At 42.9% G+C, this 10,489-nt stretch overlaps 2 protein-coding genes across 3 annotated transcripts; one reads left to right on the forward strand and one right to left on the reverse strand.

The window, feature by feature from the left end:
- Positions 1–947: 947 nt before the first annotated feature.
- On the reverse strand, positions 948–6,600 carry LOC111848113 (rhamnolipids biosynthesis 3-oxoacyl-[acyl-carrier-protein] reductase-like). The gene is made up of 6 exons (XM_023819875.2): positions 6,441–6,600; positions 3,013–3,120; positions 2,566–2,705; positions 2,111–2,207; positions 1,784–1,908; positions 948–1,325 (listed from the first exon to the last, which is right to left on the reverse strand). Exons 1-6 carry the CDS (start codon positions 6,523–6,525, stop codon positions 1,149–1,151), a joined length of 732 nt encoding a protein of 243 aa, XP_023675643.2. The 5' UTR covers positions 6,526–6,600; the 3' UTR covers positions 948–1,148.
- Positions 6,601–7,085: 485 nt separating this feature from the next.
- spata2l (spermatogenesis associated 2-like) lies at positions 7,086–10,396 on the forward strand. 2 transcript variants are annotated; one of them, XM_023819874.2, is made up of 3 exons: positions 7,086–7,261; positions 8,465–8,777; positions 8,877–10,396. In XM_023819874.2, exons 1-3 carry the CDS (start codon positions 7,251–7,253, stop codon positions 10,146–10,148), a joined length of 1,596 nt encoding a protein of 531 aa, XP_023675642.2. In that variant the 5' UTR covers positions 7,086–7,250; the 3' UTR covers positions 10,149–10,396. The 2 variants fall into 2 exon arrangements, with proteins under 2 accessions (XP_023675642.2, XP_023675641.2); XM_023819873.2 differs by lacking the exon at positions 7,086–7,261 and adding an exon at positions 7,268–7,420.
- Positions 10,397–10,489: the final 93 nt, after the last annotated feature.

A 10,489-nucleotide genomic window follows, 5' to 3' on the forward strand; every position in this document is an offset into this window, starting at 1 on the left:
TAGGGGCCATAAGGTTGTATTTTTTTGGCTTAATCTTACTGTTTAGACTTAACTAGCTAGACCTGTACATTATGAAACATTAGATGGAACAACACAGAATAGTTTAGTAGCTTGGAATTGCTGGTCAATAGCTAAGAGTCACTGGCTACATAGCGATGGGGGAGGACGAGTCATTCCTGTTGTTATTGGAGTGTTGTAAACCTGAATCCCCTCATTGTGTTTGTCTGCCCATACATATCCCTTATCTGTATGCTGTAAATGTCTTAATCTGGAGTGTGCTGCTTGTTTTCTGTTACATCCTTTAATTTGTGTGTCCAGAGTGGGGAGATCCTTTTGAACTGCAGCAGAAGCATGATAATGTGGCCTAAGTATATGGTTATAAAAAGGTACATTTAACCCCGGCTATATGAGCTGAAGGCTCCACCTCACAGTTTGTTCAAACTTCTCGTGGCAGAATAAGACTCCTTTTCAAAATCTCCCAGGCTGTGGAGCATACTATGCACATGTCTATCTGTCTCAGACTGTGCACCTTTTTCGCTGCACTTCCTCCCTTCACATTGACTCTTAACCCCTTCAGGTCCCTTGTATGCACCAGTCCTTAAAGTCATTCACATCCGTCATAAACATGGCTTTCTGTGGGTCAGTTGTATAACTTCGATGTTCAGATCAGCTAACAGTCCCACAAGCCTAGTGTTTCGCAACTCTGGTACTGACAGACGTCTCTAGACCACTAACAACCTCACTACTGTAGGTACAGTGTAAATTTCAGTATACTGCTTAAACCTAGGAAGCATAATCAAAGGGGACTTTATAAAGAAATTATATGTCATATATGTCTTCTCATGGGCTTTGGCGAGTAGGGTGACTACTTGTTTTCTTTTGGGAGCAGGACAAATAAACTGCATTTATTGGTTCCCTCTTTTATTAATGAACATGCAGAGTAGACATGTGTTTGGTATATCTTTATTCTAGATTAGTTCATTTAAAGTCAATGATCACTTCAGTCCGATGTACAAGGCCTTAGGGAGACTGAGAACTTGCACGTGCCATGGGCACAGCAGGATAAAGCCAATTTGTTGAAGTTATTCTGGTGCTGTTCTTCAGGAACATGGTGATAAGCATTTCTGTCCCTCTATCTTGTGCTTGATCTAAATTCTCTCTTCTGAGGCGATGGTCTTGAGGTCATCGGGACAGTTGATAGTATGAACGCTGTGGGAGGGGTTCCCCTTCTCAACCAGCAGAGCCACTGCCTGACCCAATTCCAGGTGGCACAAGTATCCTTGTGCCTTGCGTTCAGTGGAGGTGACACCTGTGTTGATCCTCACCTGTACAGATGGGATCAGAACAAACTGGGCTAAACTTCTAAAGTGACAAAATGTAAATAATAGTATTTCCTTCTACTATAAACCTTGTAATCCAACAACAGCAAATATCACTATTATTATTGTTGTTGTCATTTACATTTTAATCTAACCAAGGTTTCACTCATTCATTCAGACTAAAGCCTTGTGTCATTTTAGATTTGCATTCAGAATTAAGTGAAAGTGCCATAAAAGGAATGTATGTGACAACCAGTCAAGCTGAAGTAGAAACTCTGAGCACAAATGATGATCTGTGTGTGACACCGGGGTAATGCTGAGAGTGACTAGCAAGCTTGAGGTATTAATGAAGGATAATTACAAATTCAATGTGGGTTTTGGTTGGCTGGTTTCCACACAGCCCCCATTGACTGTGTTAATAACACCCCCTGCACTGTTTCTGTGGAAACCCTATTATGTATCACCTGGTTGAATTTGCATGGTGTATCTGGGTACTCCTCCTGCAGAACCTGGCAGAACGCCAAGGCACTGGCAGCTCCCACTGTCAGAAAGCCTGTTCCCGGCATCAGGAGCCTGTCTGCAGCACCCCCTACAGGAACACACGGTTCACTACATGTGGAAGACACTGGACAATGATAATGATAATAATGATAATGATAATGATAATGATAATGAACACTTTATTAATCCCCGTGGGGAAATTCTTTTTACGCCTCCCTCAACTGACGGCAAGATGCAACAAATCTCACTGCACAATAAGCCCGCAAGCACACAGAAGTGTAAGCACTTACCAGTGATGAAGGTGTAAGTTCCCTTGGGATTGTCCCTCACCAGAGGAAAGAAAGCCTTCCATGACACAAAGGTGCTGAAGAGCAGAGCATCCAATACCTGTGGGCAGCGTGGTGGTGGCCGGGGAGATTAATGCAGGGAGGGTTAAAGTCAGTGTGCGCAATACAGGGGGGTCTGGGGGGGTCCAACACCCCTGATTAACCCATGAAAGCCTCAAAAGCAAAATTTTAAGGGGGTCTCAAGATCGGTATTGCACAACAGTAGGGAGATGGGGACCCCCCCCGAATATTGAGGCTTATTTCACACACTGGTTAAAGTGTAGCTTTTTCACATGGAGAGAAAGAGTCATGATTCGCTGCACATAATCAGCAGAAGGTTGTGATTGGCTGAGCACAAAGTCAGTAAACAGCTTAATGACAGAGAGATGGTGCAGATATTAACTGAACAGCGGGCTCACCCAACGCAGTTCCTTGAGGTTTTGAGTGTGGGGGGCTCCACCCTGCCACCAGCTAAAGCCCAGAGAGGACACCACATCAGTCACCGTCACCATCCGTGTCAGCAGAGCCTGCTTCACTTGCTCCGCCCCCTCCTCTGATCCTGGACAGGGAAGGACAGTGGCATTTCTGCGATGCCATTGTTATTCTGGGTGATAACTGAGTGAAAGAGGAGGTAGTGAGGGAGTAAAATGACCTGAAGGGAGGATGAAATGAATAAGTGAGGAATTGGTCGATTATGGCAGGGATTATGGGAGCAGGGAGGGAATTTTGAATGATTGACTGAGAGTATGTGAGGGATTACTGGGGAATTAATGAACAGTTGGGGAATCATGGCTGTCAATCATATCGATTCAGTGAGACATTATGGAATGAGGTAATGTGTGGAAGCAAATAACCAAATGTCTCACCTATGTCCCCCTCAACCGTAAGGAGGTTCTCTCTCCTGGAAGGGGAAATGAGCACTTTTAGCTTCTCCAGCTTACTGCCATCTCTGGAGACAGCTACCACTTTGAATCCTGTACAGAAATAGTCAGACTAATTCATAACCAAATCATTTAAACACACGAAGGATGCCTCTGCCACTGTTTGTAAACATACACACGTATTCATTTTAAGCAATTTTTAAAATGCTAATGTACTTGCTTTTTATTTCATCAACCAAACCTGGTTGTCTTGATTCGTGTTGTAATCCAGCCACTTATATAAAAATGAAAACGGCTCTTTAAAACAAATCCTCAGTCTGTTTCGCGCAGTTCACAATAAAGATCACGCCGGATTGCATGCTAGAATAGCTTACGTATTTATAGCTTAGTCGGTTATTAAGACATTAACACCACAAAGATATCAAGATATCAAATTAATTTGTAGAGGTGAGTTACGGGCCCCACCAATGTGAAATCATCAGACTCCTCAAATATCTGAAAATGGATTTTCTGGAACCGCAATGTCACCCGATGTCACGCTAACATTAGTTTAATATTTAAAAATTAACTATTAGGCTAATACATATTGTGGTTAGAGATTTTGCTGAATCACTGAACGGTGTCAGTGATTCAGGCTGGCCCACGTGAGAAGCCACACCCGAGTCCATGTGCTTTTCAGCACTTCCTGCATCGGGACAGCGCTCACGGCGACGCGCTGAAATTGACCCAAAAGTGAGTTTGGGATAACCCGTGTAAAACTCCAGCCAGCGCCGCTAATTCCTCCGGATGAGTCATTAGTGATTCAGCATAAGATACACTGGTTCCTTTGTTAAAACCACGTTACTTGTAATTCCAAGCTCTATACGTTTTAAAACATTTACTAAATGTTAAAAAAAAATTATAAAACACTTCTTTTGAAACTACGCGTAAGCTCAAAACTGAATTATTAAATTGGTGCTCTGAGTATATGATCTGTTAGCAACAGACATACGGACACTTACTGACTGATATTTCGTCACTCTTCCAGGAAATTAAACCTGTAGGTTATTGAGGGTTTTGCAGGAATTATGCGACTATGTTAGCTGGAGAGTTGATATAATGTGAAACTGACAGCATGAGGTCTCAGCAAAGGTTCTGGGGAGGATGGAGAAAGGAGCAGCCTGATGCTTCTCATTGTGTCTTAGGTGGGTTGCGAAACCAAACAGACTAATTAACATGTTGTAGAGCAGGCATGGGCAATCTTATGCACAAAGGGCCAGTGTATGTGCAGGTTTTAGGGGTAACATTTAGGCAGAGTTGGGTAATTACGGTCCAGAGAGTAAAAGTCCAGACCGGGATTTTGTTTCAACCAACCAATAGAGTACTCTGTAACTGTGCCTCTATGCTCAACTGGTTGGTTGAAACAAAATCTTGGTCTGGACTTTTACTCTCTGGATCTGAATTACCCAACTCTGCCTTTAGGTCAGCTGTTCAAACCCAGGTGAGAGAACTCTTCAGCCAATTGGCCCTCTAATTAATAATCTAATTAGGGAGTTGTAGTGAAGACCCACATACTGTACACAGCCACCCGTTCTGGATAAGATTGGCCACCCCTAGTGTAGAGTAACGTAATAATCTATTGTTTCATGTTACGCTTATGAACGGATGAGATGCCTGCACATAACTTTGAATTTAATTTGCAATATTAAAAAACGTTCATACACTATTTATGTCAACTTTCTCGATAGGAAATAAGTTAAATATGTCATCTTTACCTAAATATAACACTACACAGGTGAAAAGAATATTCTAAAAACATTTATCATTACAGTATGATGAAGAGGAGTCTGACTTTTTCCGGCAGGCGCAAGGTTAGCTTACACATCACATGCACAATCAGTTATTTGCACGTAGACATAGCAACTTATTTTGGTGCCTGTTAACCAAACTGTGCATCCAGCTGCCATAATTTATCGACATGACTGCATTTCTACATGAAGGATCAATGCTCCATCGTTCCGCCCACCCCAGAGGGGCCAATCCTGCCAGGTGCCAGGACTTCATATTTATATACAAGTGCATTTCATTCCTGGTGTCACCGGCCCCGATATCATGCAGCTGCCATGCTGCCACGGGCAAAGGGTTGGGCGCAGGTGAAACAAAACCTTTGGTTAAAGGTTCAATGTGTTGGCACCAGACCCAGCTCCAGCTCTCTGTAACAGGGTGGGCCAGGCTGGGGCCAGTTACACAAAGTTATGCAAATATATATTCAGAAGAAGCAAGATGTTTTGGATGTTTTTGTCCTTCTTCAGAAGCAGAGTACTTATGAGGCTGTGTGTGTGTGTGTGTGGTGGTGGTGGTGGTGGTGGGGGGGTTGCACAGATCACATTTGGGAAGTCTGGTAAAACCTGGAACTTCCTTACTTTCACAATCAAAAAAGTAAACATGCCAAAACTCTTCTACAGTATTCTGTTTGGTTACTTATGGTTAAGTTTAGGTCTGTGTAGGGGTTAAGGGTGTCCTGATGGGGATTAGGGTTTTTCCCATAGAAGTCAATGGAAGATCCCCATGTAGATAGCTAATATGTATATTATTATATATACATATTATACATATTCCAAAGTTCGAATACTTAAGTTTACTGACATCTTTGTTACCTGTCTAGACTTATTCTTTGTTAATATATAAATTTAAATTAGTACTCAAGATTTTTGTGGAAACATTATACATTCACTTTCTCCCACTCTTTTTTACCCCGTATTTCTCCCACTGGCATAGTTAGCAACTAGCTAAAGAAACTCCGTCAGTCACGCGATTTTGAGTTCATTTGATATGTGTGGGGAAGGAGAGGGAAGAAGGGAACGGGGATCCTGAAACTGGACAAACTCGGCCGATAGGGAGCAAGTTCAAATGGACAACTACGCTTTAGAGACAAGCCCCAAACACTTCAACCCGCGACTATCGATATTTGTAAACGAATTAACGGAAAACGACCCCAAAGTCGCTTAGGATAAGCAGTCTTGGTCATATAAAAAGGTCAAATTTCACAGGTCTGATTGGGTGTTCGCATGGACAGTTCAATATAAGCTTCTGCGCATAGGAACGAAACATTTTCACAAAGAAAGAATGAAAGAAAGAATAATAACAATAAAGCAAATCGCAACGCAAGAATACATATAGGCGCATATATTTATGTGTGTGTGTGTGTGTGTGTGTGTGTGTGAGTGAGGCAGCATTGTTAGTCGGTGCCCTCCGGTCCTTTTTGGCGCTCTGGTCTATTTCATCAGCTCATTGAATTTTATATGAAACGGTGACAAATAGCAGGCCTTATATGATCAAATATAATACTACGGAGGAATAACGGTTTACAGTTATCAAGACTGCATGGTTCAGCTGTGTAATGATATATTAACTTCCAGCTGAGTCCACCTTACCTTTATCCAACAATCCTTTGGCAATTCCCGAGCCCACCGTGCCCGCTCCGCCGAGCACCAAAGCAACCCTGTCCGAGTTAGACATCCTGATTTCAAACTGGAGGGACAAGCAGTGCGCTGAGTTGCATGAGTTGCAAGTTGGAAAAGAGCTGCAAGGGCTGAGTCTTAAGTATTGTATAGTTACGCCTTGCAGTCACACCCACCCACATCTGACCAACGCAAGGCAGTCAAACAATGATTTTCAAAAGACGTATTTCTCATCAATAATTTGGCATTTCGAAATAGGTGAATATTGTTTTATTCATTTTATTGTCCGCATCGACGAGCAAGTTTCCTGAAAAGCACTCTCTACTTTTTTTAGTTAATCAAGCTTATAACAACAGAATTCAAAATAAACAAAGCGTTTCTGAAAGACCAAAATACTATATTTTGTATTATAAACATTTCCGGGGCTCTTGCTGTGCTTTGTCAACCAACGATCATTGATTTTAAGAATGTCAATGTCATTTTAATCATTAGCCCTATTTTATATGTCATTAAGAGTGGTTAACTATATTACTCTTAATAAGCCAATTATGTCGCATAGCTTCTCAAAATAACTATTTGTCGGAAGATGTTGTCTGTACATTTAAGAACGCTTTACCGCGCAGAGTCGATGTGGGGCGCTGCAGTTCGACTTTTATTCTGCCACCTAGTTGTTACTGCCCCGGCAGTCAAAGATTCATGTAGGGAAACTATCATATTTACATCATAAAACCGGCCACATCAGCAGCTTATATGCAAAATTCCAGATAAGCGATAAAGTCAAGAATGGCGGAGAGGTAAGATTCTTCCCGGAAGAAGTTGCGATTGGATTGTGTACGATTCGAATAATTAAGAAATCTTAATGTGAAGTCGAAGGAAGTAAGACGACAACGGGGAATCCCTGAGTTTGCTCGCTTCATGTGCTCGGTGTTAAATGTTATTCAGTCCTGTGTTATGTAAGTATAGCCGTGAGATCGGTAAGGCCAAAAACTGAAAGTAGGCTACAATGACAGAAACACGCATTTCATTTTACACAAAAAGAGCTCGAGATTACAGTTTACAAGTGTTTAAGAAGTGAAGTGAGCGTATGTTTTTTTTGGAGTGTAATATACTTTTTTGACTCCCCCGTGTGTTCTTTTTGCCTGTTTTCGTTTTCACTTTGTCGTGTAACCGCCTGAGGCCAAGGCTGAGCTGTGCAAAGCTTCACCAGACTGAAGTCGTCTATGGAAGCTTCTTGAAACGGCACTGTTTTCGTTTATTAATTTATTTTATTTTAATTTAATTTCTGTCTACCTATATTATTTGCCGTTGCTTTCGATGTGATCTATGGAGTCACAGAAGTGCCATAAAAAAAAATACATCTGTAAAAGAATAATAAAATAAATGTTGAATAAGAAAGTGAAATAGGCTAAATATAAATCAAAATAAAATAATAAGGAAAATAAATTTTAAATAAAAGTACAAGAAAATTAATACTTTCTTATTCAAAATTTATTTTCTTATTCTTTTACAGATTTATTCTTTTTTTATGGTACTCCTGTGCCTCCGTAGTGATCGTATGTCTTTTAGACAGTGCATTTTTGGAAGAATCTCGATCTTTACCTTTTTCCCCCCATAAATTGAACTCTGTAGTGTTTTTCTGAGGTTACTCTTCGTATAGAAAGTGCCCCTGTCTGGCATCCTTACTTAAAGAGGGCTGGGTTTAGCGGCACTCTATCACAAAGCTGGATTTTGGGGTTAGTAAGATATTTTTTCAGATTTAAGGTAGTCTGGGCTAAATGTAGGTGAACGAAGATAAAGTCCATTTAAACTGGGGTACCTTAAATCCAACAAGGTATCTATCTAACCAACAAAGGATGTTTCCAGATACATTCCCTAGAACGAACTGAGGAAGGCTGACTTAGTAGGCTGATGGTGTAGATGTTTATTTTAAGGTGCGCCTAAGGTGTGCCTCTTGGCCCCTTTGTCTGTGTGACACTCCATGTCTCTCTTCCCCACAGTGTACGAATGAACGCTTCAGATAAGACCAATGTCTGTGAGCAGTACCACAGCATTTTTGAGAAGTGTGTGAAGAAGGGTGACAGTGTTCTGCTGTGCCAGGACCACATTCTGTGTGTGCAGAACCTGCTTTCAGAAGGTGATGTGCAGATCTTATTCAGCTCCATGGGTGTGGACCTCTTCACTGTCATGGAGGCCTCAATCCAGAGCGCTGGTTCTGGCCTTGAAGGGCTCGCTAAGGCTTTTGAAGTCCTGGAGCTTGCAGCCCTTAACCTATACCTGTGTCCATGGAGGAAGGAGTACAAAACAATAAAGGTGTGTGTCTCTCAGGGTGCTAGAGATGCACCAGGGTGATGTCTGCGTGTGCAGGCCATGTGTCATCCTGTTACTTCTTCTGTCTCTATCTTCATGCAGATGTTTTCTGGCACATACATCCACCAGGTGGCACCAGTGTTGTCTGAGCAACAGGCTGCTATGTTTTTCGGGTTGCTTGGATACCAGGAGGCAGAGGGGCAACGGCTTGAGCTGAGGGGGCAGCCCACTGCAGAACAACTTCGAAGGCTCGCATGCGCGTTCTTCTTGGCACGCTGTAAATGTCGCCTCCTGCTGGGGGCCGGGGGATCTCGAGGCGGAGGGTTGGTTTTTGAACAAGCCCTGGTGAAAGAGGGGCAGAAGGGGCGTGGCCTGCAGGAGGCAAGGAACAATGTGGTGAAGCAGTTGGAGGTGAGGAAGCAAGACTTACTGCTTGAAGGGGACCTGGACCTGTACACAGCAGAAACGTTCAATGGGGCGAGCCAGTCAGACAAGCTGCAAGCACAAGATCATGTCTGTGGAATGAGCCATCACAGCAGTGGCAGCATCTTGCCTGCAGGTGGCAGCAGCAACATTTCCGTGCAAGATGAATCTGTCAGTGCTACTACATCTGACCAGCTGAACGAGGTGAATGACCTGACCAGAACACTCTGTAGTCAACAGGAAGAAGCAGCAAGGTCTGTGAAGACTGAGATGTCTAGAGCAGGGATAGAACAGCATATTGCTTCTCAGGCCAGTGGGAGTGACTGGAGAGCTGCAGAGTCGTCTGCTGTCTCCAATGGTGGGAGAATGTGTCCGATGACATTGTACTGTGAGCAGTGCTGCATCGTGCACAGCCTGAACTGTCCTGAGATGGAACGCTGCGAAAGGCAGAGACATCAGACGCGCTACATACAGGAAAACACGACCCACCAGGAGAGAGCTGGTGGGGTGCAGGAGCCAAAGGAGCATGAGAAGCTGGCCGCATGTCCAAAGAGACACACCTGCCTGGAGGAAGGACTCTCATGTGCCCAGGACCTCATATGTGAGCAGGGCCAGCACTGCAGCAAGACCGAGCGCACAGTGATGTCCAAGTGGTCGCCTGAGCTCAGTGAACATGCCACCCCACAATCTCTCACCCCACACTCTCTCACCCCCCACTCCTGTGATCTTGGCAGATTCACCACAGGGGTTCTGCAGAATATCAGCTGCGGTGACTTGAAGCTTTGCACGCATCTCCAGCAAGACGTTGTGAAGAAGTGCATAGATACGAAAAACTGTATGTTACCTATCAGTGCCATGTGTAAATACTGCCATGTCGCCTATTGCAAGTTGTGCTGGTTCAGGTTCCCAATTACCTGTGAATGCGGTCAGCCCATATCCCCTGTCAAGTGAAATCCCACCTCATTCACAGTTAAAGATCCCACCATATACTTGTCCATACAGGCATGTTTTCACACAGCACTAATCAAGAATATATCCACTCAAAACCTGAATTTTATTTGAAAAAATTGTGTTTTAACATGTCGTTGAAAGGAATAACCCTTATTGCAGCCATCTTTGGTTCTGAATATTTGGGAATCATCTAATTCACTTTCTTGTTTGTTGCAAAAAAAGAGTAAAAAGAAAAAACAAACCATTTACTAGTGGTTTCCTCTTTGTGTCATATGTGATTTTGGGAGTGTCAAGAAAAAACAATGAATATACGAATTGCACTTAAACGTCTGGAATAAGCC

Source organism: Paramormyrops kingsleyae, chromosome 11, assembly GCF_048594095.1.
Source record: "Paramormyrops kingsleyae isolate MSU_618 chromosome 11, PKINGS_0.4, whole genome shotgun sequence".
Taxonomy (NCBI): Eukaryota; Metazoa; Chordata; class Actinopteri; order Osteoglossiformes; family Mormyridae; genus Paramormyrops; species Paramormyrops kingsleyae.